The sequence below is a fragment of the Anabas testudineus genome, chromosome 23, assembly GCF_900324465.2.
Source record: "Anabas testudineus chromosome 23, fAnaTes1.2, whole genome shotgun sequence".
Lineage (NCBI taxonomy): Eukaryota > Metazoa > Chordata > Actinopteri > Anabantiformes > Anabantidae > Anabas > Anabas testudineus.
This window is the reverse complement of record NC_046631.1, coordinates 13,126,673-13,143,829: the sequence shown is the minus strand read 5'-3', so window position 1 is coordinate 13,143,829 and position 17,157 is coordinate 13,126,673. Positions and strand designations below refer to the sequence as shown.

The 17,157-nt window shown below is 40.0% G+C and overlaps 1 protein-coding gene across 5 annotated transcripts in view; it reads left to right on the top strand.

The window, feature by feature from the left end:
• syt1a (synaptotagmin Ia) overlaps positions 1–17,157 on the top strand; it is a 135,596-nt gene that overhangs the window by 96,155 nt on the left and 22,284 nt on the right. For 3 of the 5 annotated variants that reach the window (XM_026364115.1, XM_026364116.1, XM_026364114.1), the window contains 3 exons: positions 1,457–1,666; positions 11,313–11,485; positions 14,197–14,322. In XM_026364115.1, coding sequence (XP_026219900.1) covers positions 1,486–1,666; positions 11,313–11,485; positions 14,197–14,322 — 480 coding nt within the window. In that variant the 5' untranslated portion in view covers positions 1,457–1,485. The remainder of the gene's footprint in view (positions 1–1,456; positions 1,667–11,312; positions 11,486–14,196; positions 14,323–17,157) is intronic. The other 2 variants (XM_026364118.1, XM_026364117.1) reach the window with 2 other exon arrangements.

Below are 17,157 nucleotides of genomic sequence, written 5' to 3'. Positions count from 1 at the left end.
TGGAAAAGACACTTTATATCTCTGATGTAATTCAGTCCAAATTGCCTCACTGCCATTGTAAACCTAATTTTATACATTCGAAGAAGCACAAATTGGAATTCAGCTCTCTGAAGCTTTCTTTTCTTTCATGTTTTCACAGATTATATTAGGGTGAATGGCCGCCACATTTTGTTGTCAGCTCTTTGAGGTTTAGAAACGGTTATTACTGGAGGCCACTCTGAGGGCTACATTTATGATTTTTCACTTACACAGAAACCTTTAAAGGTATTTCTGTCAGCACCAGTGCAGTGCCCTTTGAGTTTAATGGGCACTGTACTGTGGCGAAGGAGGTCGGCCATTAACCATCAGTGTGTACTGGTGGAAAAAGTGTACAAGTTTAGTACGCCATTATCCTCTTACATTGCTATGGTGACAGAGCCAAATTACAACATGCACACAAAGAGTAGATTTATCACAGCACTGCACCTGACAGTTATGTGTCTTATGATATTAGCTGATACACAACTTTGTGGACCCAAGGAAAGGGCCCTGTGTTAGTATGCATTCAGTTATAGTGTGTAGTGTTATAAACAACTCAAACCATTTTATTTTCTATAAAATAGCATCAGTATTATTATGTTTGTCTAAAAATGTCACAACATTTATATCTATGTATAAATGTTGTGACATGTTGTATGTCACCCTAACCCTCTATATGTTAAATAGTATGTATATTTGGTAGTTGTAATACCATGAACCAATACAGTAGAGTCATATACTGATACATCTCCTCCTGTAATGTGTCTCCTTTGCTTGTCCTGAGGCAGTACTGAAATAATGTGGAAGTCTCATGTGAAACCAACCTCCCACAGAGTGTGAGGTGATGACTAATATGTTCAGATGATGATGATGTGCAGCACATGCATACACACACAAGTGAGCCCACAATTACAGAGCAAACAAGGCAACAGTCAACACTAGAGGTGCACTGTTTCCTTCACCCCCTCACTGCCGACCTGTACAGAAAGTAAATACACCTGTTTGTTACAAAGAGCTTGGTGCGATAAGAGTCGACTTCTAATCTTCTCTGTCCTGTAGTTTGATCTACTGTAGGTTTACTTATGAAAGCACAGAATTACAACAAAGCCAGGAACAGGGCTGAGATTTACTGCCTGTGTTGTATGAGGGTAATAAATAATCATTTTATCTCTGCTCTGTGATGTTAATCTGGAGTTTAAGCAGTGAGTGAATAGCTTTGTTCTGAATTCAGCAAGCTGGCCAATTTATTCTGGACCCCAGCTGATGTTTACTCAGGCTGAGCCAGCAGCTGCTAACACGGTCTGCGTCAACTCTGTCATCTGACAAGGCGAGCGCTCTGCCTCTTACATGCATCTGTCACAGCAGCAAAATAAAAATAAAAAAAACTAACCCTGCTCTGTTTGTCCTTCTCTTTCTGGCTCTTTCTCTGCTTGTTCAGCATCTGCCTGGCTGCCCGACATCGCCACCATGAGTGAGAGTCGAAGGGAAGCATTGGCGGCAGCGGCGGCGGCGCCCGCGCCCACCACCGCCTTCTCCTCCACGGCTGGCTCCAACACCACCAACATGGCCGGCCCAGGCACTGGTGAGAAGGACGAGGCCTTTTCCAAGCTGAAGAACAAGTTCATGAATGAGCTGAACAAAATCCCATGTACGTGTTAAACTTTACCCTCTAGTCTAACAGTGGCAACTTTAGATCTGAACCAATTGGTTGAGGAACAGAAGATGAACCAAAACTAAGTTTATAATTAAAAGTAAAAAGTTAGTTTTCTACATTTTCTTCTGTAGTAAACTGTTAATGTTTGATTTTTAGACAGTTCGTCGTCTAAAACTAACACTTTGAAGATCTCATGTTGAGCAAAGAAACTTAATAGACCAAATATTTTCCTCAATTAATCTAAAAATAATCTACCAAACAATCGTGAATGGGGAAAACTGCCAGGTCCAGCTCTACACTTTAAATCCATGATGTGACTGTCATTTTATGAAGGAGAACAAATTTCAGTGCCAGTCAGATCCTTAAAATAAAAAAAATTAATACCACACCTATAAATCAATCTAGAACTGTTGAATTATTATACAATGAAAACCTCAAGTGTATTAATTACCACTTTTCTAACAGCCTTGTAGCTGCATGATGTGCGTATAATTACTTGACTCAAAAATGATTCAACAGTGTTTGTGCCTGAACATTTGTTAATGACGCTAAAGAAACCCGCCACGCGTCACCAATGACATTTTGTTTGCTGCTTGTGAGGCAAAGTAATAACACATTTGAGTGTTTTCAGATGGAATTGCTTCACTAAAATGTCTCATGAAGAACATAATCACATTGAAGTGGAGAATAAACATCTGGTAACAATAAATCAAGGCTTTTACTTGATAAATCACTAAATTAAGTGTAACAGTCTTTGTTAGATTTTCTGTTTTTCAGTCAATTTGATGTTTTCAATTCAACAAAAGGCAACACCTCCTGCCCTCATATCACCAAATACTTCCACGTTTTCACCTGCAGCATATTACAGTATTAAGTGAATATGGTTTTCGTTGTGTCGCCTGGAGATCCAAGATTTCAGCTAGAATCTAAATATAGATATATCCACAGGCTCGTGTGGAAGTAATTCTCGCAGCAGGAAATGGCTCCTGTGGAAGAGAAGCCCTATTTCTTCAGCAAAGACACAAATGACTCCACTAGTCATGTTCCCGCTTTCCCGAGATGTAATAAGGTCGAGAATCAGTATGAGCAATTCCTCCATCTACAGAGGAAGCTTTATTTATACCAGGCAGCATGTTTGCCAAAATAAAAGCCCTAATGCATATTCAGATGGCTACTTCCAGTGATTGTTAACTCCATGTGGTCTTGATGGAAATGGAAGTGCAGTATATTTTAAATTTGAACACATGCTTTGATGCTGTGGCTGAACCATTAGGATCAGTAGGGTTCAGTATTGTCATTTCAGGTTGATGTGCCCTTTAGTTCACCAATGGGCGTCTGACACTGAGACATTTTTCTATTCCTGTCACATGCAGTTCAAGCCAGACAGCATCAGTCCAAATGATTATAATTTAATGTGTAGAACTGGGCTGTTCTTGGCTGCAATATGTAGAAACATTCTTAGAGATCATCCTACAAAAGCTTGTCCATTATCCAGAGTCTGAAATGACTGTTTTCTCACCTCTTCCCCATAATCAAACCAGTGAGTTTGCTCCCTGGTGCTGTCAAGCTGATGATGAATGCCCAAGACTTGTTTACTCTGTGGAATATCGATACTGTCTGAAGAAAGTCAAGTAGCACCTTTAACAAGGAAGGTGTGCGAGAAGCTGGACACTCAGCACGGCCTCTCTGCCACTGTTGCAGGTTTTCTTCTGGGCTTATAACCCAGTTTAAGCCCCTCAGGCTTTGAGGTTGTCATACAGACCTAACTTGTTGCTGAATTTATGTCCATCAGGATCTGCAGGACAAATCTCTGAGCCGAGGATATAGCCTCAGCCCCATCTGTTGGCTGACGGATCCAGCACGCAAAAACTAACAGACTTTATTTCAGTCTTTCTAACAAGGTTTTTTTAATCTCTCAGCTATTTTTACTGTCTCAAATGACAAAAATTCATTTATACGACAAAAATTCATTTATAAAGAAAAGCTGCAAAGGCTCACACTGGAAAAGCTGAAACTAAATCAAATTACTAGACGTGTAACAACTCTTCAAATTCACGGTACGACTCAGACCTCAATTTCAGAGCCCCAGTTCAGTTCATAACCTGGGTTTTGTTTTGTTGGTTTGGTGACGAGGGGCGGGTTCATAGATGTGTGTTATGGTTTCATCCTCAGTTACAGAACTGTTCCCCCTTAAAAATTACACATGAACTGTATAAAAAACAAAGAAATGAAAAGCATTGCACCCAAACGCAGCATTGACAATCAGTGACACATTAACGTGATTGTGAAAAATGATTTCTTCTGTAACAAAATGAAGCCGTCTGATGAATTTGTGGACTCGCACGTTGACGCCTATGTAATCACACTACTCCATATTGTGACTTCTCTCTGTGCAGAGCTGCTGCCTCCAAGGAAGCCAGGGTATTGAATTTCTTAGTAAGTTTTCTAAACAATCAAGGCTTTGCTTCCTGATAACAATTAACCTCTGAACACTGAGCCTGTTGGCGCCACCAGCCCATTACTACAAACAACACAGACAAGCATCTCAGGAAAATAGTTCTGTTTTGTTAGGAGGCTCTTTGGTTTTAAGCAGCCAAACACGTTCTAAGACATTTTAAAAAGCTGCAAATCAATCAAGTGTTAACATCAGTTATTATTTTTTTATTTTTTCCCCAAATTAAACCCGTGCTGTGTTAGTAGTTAGGTTTCATTTTCTAATGGAACAGTCTGTCATATTATTTCTAACTTAAGATGAGACAGACAGCAACTAAAAATGGAGATACTGAATTGATATCTGCTGTCCCAGCTGAGTTAAGGTCAAAGTGATGCAAGATTTAAGTTCATGTTATCTTGTAATATTTACTGTGTCCCACAGCAGCACGTACACAGCGCTGCCTTTTCTTATCCACTCCGAGTCCGACTTTCAGGACTTTTTGGGATTAAAACTCTTTTAGATCTGACCGCCTTTCACTTTTCGTGCTTACTGACAAGAATGTCGTACATCTGGTGGTTCCAGCTAAGATAAGACTAAAAGACCTTGTGGTAAACATTGAGAAAAATCAGAAGGAAACGTTCAAAAACAAGTGTGTCCCAACTTGTTTGACTTTGCTAGCTGTGAGCTGCCACAGACAGGCGACTTTATTAAAGGGGATTAGGGCTGTGGATCAGCAGAGCTATCCGTCTCTGCCTGCCTGATGCTCTGGCGACAAGCCCTGGTTATCTACTCTCTGCCCTCACTTTACAAAGTTAGCCTGCTATGAGACACCATCAGGGGCTGGTCAGGCCAAAGATAAGATACAACTGCACCAACTTTGCTCTGAGTCTTGAGTCAGTGGATGGTAAACAGACCTCTTGCCTTCTCACCTCTTGTGATTTTTGAAAATGTTTTGTATAATTATCCTAAAAGAAAAGAGTCTCTTACGATTGCATATGAGAGTTAGTCTGATTTCATGAGCCTCTCTGTTTACCATAATCTTCCACCTGCGAACACATATCTGAAGATCAGCATCAGCTCTGCTGTTCAGCTCCAATCTGCATTTTATTTTGTTAGGCTTAAATATTATTTGGCTCATATAAATCAGCATCCATCTTTACAGTACCTAACTTGACCTTGACAAATAACAGTGGAAATCTTTTCATAGTTTTTTTAATTTGATATTTGTTGGTTTATCTTTATTATTTAGTTTTTAGGCCTTTAGCATCTTAATTACAAGTCATGCTGTCATTGTCATGCTGTGAATGTAAAGTGGCCAAATGAAGGTAGCAATGGTGGAACACCAGCCACTGTTTCAATCAATAATTTCATACATATTCAGTGTGAATAAGCTTTTACTCTGAAGGTAAAGGCTGGTCGCTCTTCCTTAACACAGTATTTTCCTGTTCTGTTTCTCTTTGTGTCCAGATATGACAATGACTGCTCTTCTAAATCATGTCATTATCACATGTATTGTTGTAAAACCACCTCATGCACTGTTAGTGTATTGTTACCTCTTGCATTTCCCTGCAAATGCATTGGGCTGTATTATGATAGTAATCATAATAATGGACCCAACAGAGTGGGAACATCTTATTTAACCAAATCATAAAGAAGTGGACTGGCACATTTTACATGAAATCTTGTTTAGTATAAAATGACAAACTCACAGACATGATCTTTGAATGCAGTTTTCATTATTATCAGTTTTCGGTTACTTCACAGGGAGCCCTTGCTGTAAGATGTTTCCTGCTGCAGTATTGTTTGCTTAAACAAGCCACAGCAGGGAAAGGGCGCGGACAGTGTTGCTCTCATAGGTTTAACAAGATATAATGTCAAGGTTAATTGACCAGCAGGGTGCTGTCACATTGGATTAGTGTGGGCTGCTGGAAGTGGATATAGTCCAGATGCAATACTACATACTCATCTTACTATAGTTGTAAGGACAATTATTACCACAGTCCGTTCTCCAACTCCTAAATCTAAATCTCAGTCATTAGAACTAAATGTCTAACCCCAACACAGCTCTACCCTTACTTTAAGTCTAACCTTATGGACCAGCACATGGTTAATGCAAGCCCACATACACACACCATACTTGAAATGCACTCATAAATCTCCATTGAATTCATAAAACCTTTCTCTCTAATGTAAAGTGCAGTCAGGTGTTTGTGCATATTAATTTGCCAGAGTTGTGGAGGAAGATGAATGCAATATAACCCCATCCCTACATGTAATGTGCAATAAATGATAACAGAAAATATTTATAAGACACATATTAAAGTTGAAAGGGTGAAATTGATTAACAGCACTTCTGCTCTAGGGGCTTTAGATGATATCACAAAGTCCTCCACTGCAGATGAAATTGCCTACTTGTCACGGAAATTTAGCTGTTCAGATTAGTTTTTTGATAACCTGAAGTTGTTGTGTCCTAAGTTAGCACTTTATAATTCACCACATTATTAAGAATATTTCTGGTCTTTTACAACTTGGTTCTTGTCTGCATACATTCGGCCATCATTTCGACTGATTGTGATAACACTACAGTCACCAAAGTAATTTGTGGGAATATGGTGATACTGCTACACTGAAGTGAATGAGCAATCATAAGGTCAAACAAATTGTAAACCGACAAACAGTTTATTTAGGCCACTGTGTTTTGAGGTAAAGTAAAAAGTGAGGGCACTTAAAGTGTCTTTTTTTTAATAATAGACTTATGCCTGTGCCAGTATGGTAATTATGGTATGGTACAGCTGAAGTGGATTACATTGATTATCTTGCTACAGTTGCACCTGTAGGTGGTATTTATTAGGCAGCCTTTGAAAAATGGGCAGGAATATGGATCTGAGCAAGTCTGGCAAAGACCAAATTGTGACAAGTTGGTCAGAGCATCTCCCGTGAACCAGTGACAAGGTCTTAGACACCCAAACCTTACTGATGCACATGGGAGAAATGGATAGCTCGTCTGATCCAATACCCTAGAAGAAGAGCATATAGGGTTGCACAGCCGCAGACCGGCCATGATATATGTATGTTTGGAGGATATGCTGCTGACATCTTGGTGCCAATACCAGATCAGAGACCTTGGGAATCCATGCCTCAACAGGTCAGAGCTGTGATAGTGGTTTTAATATTGTGGTTTATTTGTGTATGGTCATGTTACATTCACAAGTGAAATCACAGAACACTGACATGAGCTTGGGCCCAGAGATCTCAGTGGCATTTCTGCACAGAACTGATATATGGCTTTCTCTTTGCATAATAGAGTTTCAGGTTATATTCTTAGTAAGTACTCAGGACTCCAGAGCCATATTCATGTGTTCATCACAGTAGCATGACGGTTTCTCATGCAATGCTGCCAGAGAGCTCAAAAGTCACTCACATTCTTGCAGTGGTTTTCTGCCTTTGGCCTTCACGAGTCAATGAATCTTTTTCACATTATTATATGTATAGAACGAAAAGAACCTCATTTCTTTGCCTTGAAAAATATATTTTTTAAATTGACAAATCTTTCAAGATGTTTGACACAAAGTGTTTAGCCATGACACATCTTTGCTTGCAAAAACTGCAAATTGCAATTGCGAAGTTGGTCAGTGAAAAAATTGAAGTGAAAATCTTTTATCTGTATTTTTACCAGATGAAGACTCCTGCAAATAGAGAAATTACAGAATTTAGTTTATACTGTATTCTAAAAACAGAAATGGGGTTTGATTTTGAGAGATATTGCATCTGGTTTTCTTTCAGTGCTTTGTTTAGTCTTCACATTATGCAATGTGGAATTAAAATAAGTTGATTAAAATAAGTTTAGGACATAGAAGTGTGCACCTTATAGCAGAGTAGTAATAAATGTATCTTGTCTTTGACAGCCTGCCAAAATGGTTTCCTGCTATTCAGAACAGACTGTAATTAGTTATATGTAAATAATTAGCTAAAAACCTTGGAAAAAGGGTAAAACAAGACATTTTAACATAAAAAGTGGTAAATGACCAGATGATAGTGCACTGAAGTCATGGGGTGAGTGGCACTGATCATTGTTAACCGTCGTGACAACACTGTTTGCTGTTGCACCACTTCAGCCTCCTCCTTATATGCTGAGCATTTGCTATTGATGCCTTCACTAAGCTTTAATGTTCATGTATGTGTTTATTAATGGAGGATTGGTGTTGGAGGGTTGGAGTGAAAAACGACCTACGTATCCAATCAGATGAGGGAAGTTCTCTTGGTTGTTAATCCGGAACCAAACGAGACTTTCACACTCAGTTCTAACCACTAGGAGTCGACAGAAAATACTAGGTAGCGAGGTTCCACCTTGCCATGGCATTTTTAAGACAGGGTTCAAATGAAGCCTTGAGGAACAGCAAACATGGATTTCATCATGCGCATCCCACCCATTAGAGAAACTCCATTTTCCATGCCATGTCTCATGGCGGAACAAGAGATAAGTGCTGGGAGTTGAAGTGCAGTGCGCATGCTGGCAGTAGTCCCTCTCGTTCTCTCTTTGACTTTCTCGCTCTATTTGCCTCTTGAGAAAAGACACTCACACAATGTAGTTAATTAGGGAATGCTTTTATTGCTTTCTGGGACTCAGGTTCCTTTAATTAAGGAACACAGAAGTGTCTTTCACTGGAAGACGTGTGCTTGATGAATAAGATAAGGGTTGTTTCATGCATTGATTTCCACTGTAACTGTCTAAATGGCATTCCATTAGGCGCTTTGAGCATTGATGAAATGCCAGCATGATTGTGGACTGACAAAAGCATTTGGGGGTTATAAAAAGGAGGTTTTATAGTATATTTATTTTGATTTCTATTAAACAGAGCTTCCATTTGGAAAAGAAAATCACAGTTCCAGCTTTTCCTTAGAGATGCTTATTGCTGTGGTTTGCCAGCTTGAAAAATGAACCTGTCACATTTCCGACACTTCCATTAAAAGTCTGTCTCCCTACCTTACCTTGTGTATGCATTGTGAGAGCGGTTCCAGTGCTGAAATGCACCACAACATCCTTAGAGGCTTAAGTCTGAATATCCCTGAGTTCAGTTTTAATGTGTCACCAGAATTTTTGAGAGATGGAGATGTAGCCAGAACTTTTTTTTCTGCAGTTAATCAGGCTCTCAGCAGAAATATAAATCATCCTCATCATCATCATCATAGTCAGAGGTTAAACAATCTAACTTCAGCTTGGTGACTTAGACCTCCCTCTTAGACTCAACATTTAGCTACTAAATATGTCTGGCATCATGTATCCAATGCATAAACAAACACTGACCCACAGCTTCTCCTCTGTATAGTTTCACATTTCTGAAGGCTACTGCTGGGTTTGGGTGGCTCATTGTAAATGAGGCTCATCCAGTGTCACCTCCATTACCTCACCGCTCTGAGGCAAAGCCAAAGCTGTAGATCCTGAAGTTATTTTAGAACATCACTCACTGTTTTTCCTTGGAGGAGAGTGCTTATTGATTTTGTCAACAGAGCATCGATTTTCTCCTCTCTCCCTCCCCTCAGACCTCGATGCAGGAACCACAGCTGAATGCTGGTGAGCAAAACCCTAGAGTGATAGACTGTAATATACTTTTAGGTTTGATGGGTCTTTCTGGAGCTTTTCAGATAGAGACTTCAAGGGACTGGAGATCGACCTGCCCAGTGTTATCTGTTGGTTTGTTGGATTTATGACTCCTATTGGGCTATTTTTTAAGATGAATTATAACAGAAACTATGTGTCTTCTGGGATTCTTTGTCTTTCTCAAGAAGACAATGGATATTTAATATTTTATCAGTGTTCTTCAGTGCCTCAGTTAAAAGTATTCCCTTTGCCTCTCAGTATAATCAGTGTGCGCTGATAAAATTAAAAGCATAGTCCCTAAAATGTCTCGTTTGTCTGTTATTCCTCTTTATTAAAATGAGGTGTGGGCTGCCAGGTGTTTTATGTCTGCTAAAGTAGAATGACGGAGTTAACGATTATAATTGCTAAAGGGAGAGGTCTGTTTCAAGGTCTCATTATTTTAAGCCCATCTGGACTTTATACTGTCTCTCTGGTACTTAAAACAACCCACTCCTTCTATCATCGTGTTTGTTTGTAAAAGTGTGTGTGGTGCATACTGTATATCAGTCTGTATGCACCAGAGAGCAGTAGCTGACTGCTGACTCTAGTTGAAATAGGTGTCACTGTGTTTGCAGCTGGCCACTAGAGTTGTCACTGTGTTGTGTGAGTGTTTGACAGTCTCTGGGTGACAGGGTTGCCTGCTGGTTGTCCAATTTCTCCAGTCAGATCTGTACTCTAGGCCAACAGCATATGGTGGAAGGAAAAACAACATCACATGTGCCACTCACACTAAATTGCCTTGTCAGATTTATTGTACGAGTAATTTAAACCATAAAAAACGTAGCTGGACAGAGTATAATCATGAAACGGTATCAGCTTTATTCTATCTTATTAAAACAAAAATGCCTAAATTTAATTTTAAATCTGCAGATTTATGCTTCATCCCTTAAACTGATTATTCATGATTATATTAATTTAATTTATGTTTATTTTGAAGTTGTAGAAAAAGATATCATCTGCATATAAAAGTCTTACAGCTTCATCATGACTAAACTTTTAACCACTGAGGCGACTTCACCTTTAAAATTCTAAACACAACAGTCAATCTGTCAAAATTCAACACTACTAGTTCCATATTATTCCATTTTTTAAGGTAATGTCAGAACTTAGCATGTGAACAATGTTCATTAAACCTCAGTGAATCCAGTTTTACTGCATCATTGGCTTGTTATGACTGTGGGTCTGTTAATGCCTCTCAAGCACACCCTGCAAAATTATCTCTGCTCTCAGTCTCAGCAAGTTCTGTGTTGCCCAGAATTGCTGTTAAAAGTGTCAGCTCTCTGGGAATCTTTCGTTTAAATTGGAAGTGGAAATGTCAGACAATCGTTAGGAGTCTGTCACTTCTTGACCAGCTGGCCTAGATGCCGATCCAATGTTCCAACTCCAAAACACATTTTCCCTCTTTTATTTGACCTGTCACTTGGCATAATCACTAGTTTTTGGAACCTTCTGCTTCAGGTGCTTTGTTGGCGCAGCTCAGTGAAACCTCGTTTTGTTCTCTGCAAGCTGTTGTTGTGTTTTCTTCCAGAAGTCTAATCCAAAGTTTGTCCTGGTTGCTTTTCCCCCAGTGCCATCATGGGCCATTGTCTCTATCGCTTTTGTGGCAATCATCCTGGTGTTAGCATGCTGCTTCTGCATCTGCAAAAAATGGATATTCAAGAAGAAAAATAAAAAGAAGGGCAAAGACAAGGGCAAAAATGCCATCAACATGAAGGACGTCAAAGATGGAGCCAAAACTGAGGTAAAGACTTTTGAACTATTGCTGCTAAAAATTCAGAAAAATAGCTAATTTAATGATTTGCTTACTGCATCTGTATTTTGCTTTTGCCGAATCCTCAGTCTATAACAATATGCTAACATTTGAGTATAAGGTGTCCTAAATATATCAAATCATGTTTAGTGTTTTTATGTTTTGTGCTGTTTCACTAACTTTTTATTTGATCATTTTTCACATTTACAGTTACTCCTTCAAAACCTTACGTTTTGTTTGCAGCAACAATTTAGAAATTTGGCTTTCTAAAACATTCTGTACTATATGTATTTTGTATGTATTTATTGTTGCCGACAAGATACATACAGTATTACTTACTATTATATTTAACGATGTAACATTTAATTCAAAAGAATTCAGTCTAATTACAGGAGAATTAATGGAAGTCATTTAAATGGCTTCAGATTGAAGAGTGTTTCAAGCTCTCTTTTTTCTCCTCCTTTTCATTCCTGTGAGTGTTTCTTTTTGTCATATGAGGACCTGCTCACATGTTGAGGAGTGTGAGTAACGTTTGCCGTGTAATGAAGTGGTATCAACCCAGAGAAATGACATCACCAAATGATATGAAGGAATTCGATTGAACTCTATTTTAACGTTACAGAACAGAAAGAATTGAAACACTGACTTTTAATATAGTTCTCACAGTAATTGCACGAGCCGAGCATAATTACACTGGCGTCCTCGGTGGAATCATGTACAAAGTGTGTTTAATTTGCTACAACACCTCTGCTATCAGAGATGCATCAGAATCCGAGACAGAACCACTGACGATGTTTTCATACTTCATTTGACTTACTCAGTGTAGGAGAAAGCATAAATGAAGACTCATTTATTTTCTTATAACAGAGAACAGTGGGGATGCTTTAACAACCAGCAAGGTCGATCAAATAGCTGCAGTACATCACGTTCAGAAGATATTTCATTAATTTCCAATACTCTCATGTCTTTTGTACAATCCAATTTTATTTTCAAATAGCTATTAATCAAAATAAAGGACCTCAGTTATCGGTCTCCCTAATAATTTATCTCTGAGATTGGTGAATCCGGCACTTCTTAAGCAAGCAGTCATTTCTCCTGGTGTGCCCAGACTCTGGTGTGTTAATTCCTGTGTGTGGTTGTTTTAATTTGTGTTTCTTCCTTCTATGTCCTCCTTATCTGTGTTGTGTCTGATGACTGTTCGGGATGGTCACTGGCGGTAGGTTCCTAATTGCTGTTGGATCTTCTTAAGCCTGCTGCTCTGACGTTTTTTATAGCCTCTTGACAACAACTTACTCCCATAGAACTAAATATATGTAACTATGCATACAGTACATGTATATCTACTGCATATATGTGTGTACAATTTGCATATGCACATATATATGTATGAAAAAGCCACTGGGTGCGCATTGACAAGGTTGAACCACACTGATTTTTGTGCCAAGCTAAAGTCTTCTGCCTTTTTGATCTTTCATTTAAAAATGAAAAGCAGATTCAGAAAGACTGAGCGTCTCTACAAGCAAATGTTCTTTAGAAACTGGCACTGAAAAGGACATACAGCAGCATTTGCATTCATATCTGTTAACCCAGGTGAAATGGATCCCACCTGTCTTCGATCAACCTTATGAAGTGATATGAATTGGACTTTTCACCTGTTCCACTTTTTCCACTTTTATACGCTAAACAAAAACCTAAATAGTCACAAAAGGCAGAGACTAAGTGGCTCAGCGGATCATTTTAACGCCAGTCAGTGTTGTTCAGCCTTTTGCTTCCATATGAGCAACTTGACAAACTAATAGGAGCAGGCCCCGATGTACATTACAACCCCTATTACCAACGCCTACCCACCCACCGCTGGCATGATGCTTCTAGCTACCATTGGCGTAGGAGTTAACATTAAAGCTTCACGGTTATGATGATGATGATGTGACTGTATGTCTGAGGGCATAACCAGACTTGGGAATGGGGAATCACATGAGAGCACCGGTTTGTACGACAGAGAATGCTCTGCATGCCTAACAACAAAAGAGACATCTTGGAAGGCAACTTTTGATGCTGAATGAATGACCTTGAGAACTAGTCTTTGCCTCTTCAATCGCATGTTGGTCTTATAACAATCTCCTTCACACCCCCTACCTCTCCTCTCCCCCCACACCAATGCTACCACTTTCTACCCACACCTCCGTGCCAGGCTAGCGAAAGGGCTACTTCACTTCTCACTCTCTGCCACTTCAGACACTTCCCAGTTGATATGTGTTTTTGCCAGAGACTTGATCTGCCTGAAATAACATCAAGGGAATTGTCTTACTGTGATCTTTTCTGGAAGCATCTCTCTATCCTTTCTATCCTCTCTCTATGTCTCTCCCCCCTCCTACTTCCTCTAATGCCTGCCCATTGCTCTCATCTCTGGCGCCATCACTTGATCTTTCCTCCCTTTAGACAGAAATACCCAGAGATTGATAGAAAAGCATCATCAGGGGACGAGGCCCGGGGCTTTAGTGCATCACAGAGCATGTCCTGGTGTTAACTGCTATGGTGTTTTAGTGCTTGCTTCCCCCCGTTTTCCCCTTATACACCATAAAACAAGTGGCAGCTTTTACAGGAGTAGGTCCACTGGCAGGACCTGGGCGGGGAACGGCTGGCAGGGTGCTAGCACGAGCGACAAACAGGCGACACTGACTCTTGGTGGGTGTCTCCTTCAGGCCTTGAAGGATGAGGAGGATGCGGAGACAGGGCTGACTGAAACGGAGAAAGAGGCAGAGCCCAAAGAGGACCAGAAACTGGGCAAATTGCAATACTCCCTGGATTACAATTTCACGGAGAATACGGTAAGGATCTGTTCTCCAAATCTGTGTGTGTGTGTCGTTGTTGCAAAAGGTCTTCCCTCGTAAGTATGAGCATACACAACATCAGAGGTGGTCCAGCTTTTCATCTCTCCAGAGATTAAACAGGACCCAACCCAGGTTTTGCACAACATTCTGCTTTTGTTGCATTACCACCGCTGTAAACACAGTTTGGTCACTGAAGCTTGAGCACAATCTCACAGGGATATCATGGTGGTCGAGTTTGTACGCTTGCCACTGAGCCTTGTAAAAAATACAGCACACTGTTGGGATTTGGTTCATTTCTGAAAATGTTTCTTTCTTTCTACTTGATTTAAAACGGCCCCTGCAGATATCCATCTGCTTTATTTTTTCCAGCGACTGAGTTTTAAAAAGCAGAATGAGGAAGCACATCAACTTCCAGGCACCAGATGTTGTATGACAGATAATAGACACGGTGCGTGAACACAGAACCGTCCCTCACTGGGCTAGCTAACTCCCTATTATAAACAGAACTGACAGCCTGAGAATAGACAGTAAAACGTACTGCTCCTATACACACTGATATATGTACATCTCTTTATCTAAACCAAAAAACCTAATGAGAACACAAATGCTTTGTTGCACTTTGTGTAACCCTCCCTGATCAGTCATCAATCATTTTCAGCACTACACAGATTAGAATCAATAATGATGCAAATAGCATCCTGTGGTGCAGACATCATTACAATTCAACCAGGCCTTTATTTCTTTTAGAGAAACAATGACAAAGTATTGAGTTGTTTCATGAAAAGGGATATTATGTGGACAGTATTACATTTCACAGAGTGGATTTGTCATGTGGAAGGAGGGACTGACAGGTCCCTGTATGAGGTTCTTGATTACATTGGTAATAAGCTCCACAGTGGAGCTAAAGTGTAATGAATGGATGACAGTTTTCATGCTTTATGGCAGTGACCTCAGAGAAACCAAGCCTGGCTCGCTGCCACTCCAGTTGCCTCTGAAGTTAAAGCAGCTCACAACAGCCAGACCTAAAAACCCAGGAAGGCAGCCATTCATCTGACCCACTTTCAGCTCAGTGACAAACACAGTACAGCAGCGCAGCAGCCTTGAGGAAATGTTTTTATTTTAATCCCCGTGCTTTGAGGTCCAAGCAATCAATGTGAACACAGTGTTGCTCAAGGAGACTTGCACTGCACTTGTCTTGGCTCTAGGTTCCCTTGAAAAGTAGAAGGTTGTTTGTGAAATTTCCATTATAACGGAATAGGAGGCAGCTCATGAAGAGAACCTGTATTGTTTTTCAGTATTTCCCTTACTTTTCAGAACTCCCCCTTGGTATATGACATCTCCCCTGAGAGAACCAGTCTAGGATATCTAGAAGTCACATTCATATTCTATACCTTACTTTCCGCGCCTTAATAATTCTATAGTTGCAGTGTGCAGATGCTCAACTAGGTTAAATATTGATAGTGAGGTAATAGACAAAATAGTTTATATCCGGCTAAATCATTAGATGTGATACGTTAAAGGTGGAGGGGGTGGCCCTCAATGCTAATAACTAATAAAAATCCTGTTTCCAAATAAAATGTCACCAATACGATTCACAGACAATTAGACTCATGCATTAGAAAATATGGCCCTCCTATCTGATCCTGCTCCAAGGGATGCTAACTAATTTATTGTCTGGGTTTCAAAAGAGACTCAGTCCCAGGATAGCCCAAAAACTCTTTTTGCTAAATGTTCTGCCCTGCCAAGAAAATGAAGGAAACACTAGTGGGTGTGTGTGTATGTACAAAAGACTGAGGCAAGGAAATCAGGCCGAATGGGAAAAGACGTGCAGATTAATGTCAAGTCCCCATGGCAAAAAGTCTCAGCTTCTGTTTCTGTCTGTTAACCACCAGAAATGGCTCGTGCCCCTGGTGTTGATGACACTGGGTTTATACACTAATGAGACGAAAGGTTTTGTAAAAGATCCAAATCACTCAGGGAGCAGCGACGTGGCCACATCAGGCAAACACACGGCAAATGAGCCACAAAGAGCCCTCTCAGCACAGCAGGAAGGGAATTATAATGTCATTCCTTCTTTCAACATCATTACCATATTCATTGCAGGTCAGGAGCAGGCCTGTTGCATTGTGTCCAGTCAGAGTATGTGAATCTCAAACTCATTATCAGAGAGGGATGAATTTCAAAACATTCATATTATTCCTTTTCCCCTTGACAGGTAATTTTTCAAGTAGCACTTGAAGACGTTGCAGTAGATATTAGTCGGGAAGACAGCGTCTGGTCGTCTTTAAAAGTGTCTCTGTGTGTGGAGTCACAGCAGAGCCGTGACGCATTGGGGCACAGCCCTCCAAGATAAGACTGAATCACCATCCTGTGTCCATTCCGGTCAGCGTGCTGCTCACTGGACTGAACATTAACACACCAAACAGAGAGGAATTAATACCAACAGCTCTGTGCTGTGATAGGAGCAAGTCCTTAGTTAAACAGAAACACCCACACAGATGTGCAAACACTCTGACACAGTTGCTTTTGTTTTAGTCTTGAAATTGTGATGGTTCATTAGTCAAGGGTTTCAAATTTAAAATTTAAATTTGTGCCAAAACAAATATACACATGCTCATTTTGGTTATTATTTCTTCATTTAATTTGCAGCCTACCAGCTGGTTTTGCCTCCTTATTTTGTTTTGGCCTGTTAACATAGAAAATCAAGGTGACATCTGATGGGCAAGAATCACAATTTACAGTGTGTTTACAGTTCACAGTCATGCTACTGCAGCCTCTGTAAGGACACACAGTGCCTTAAATGCAAACAATGAATTCAGTTCAATTCAGTTT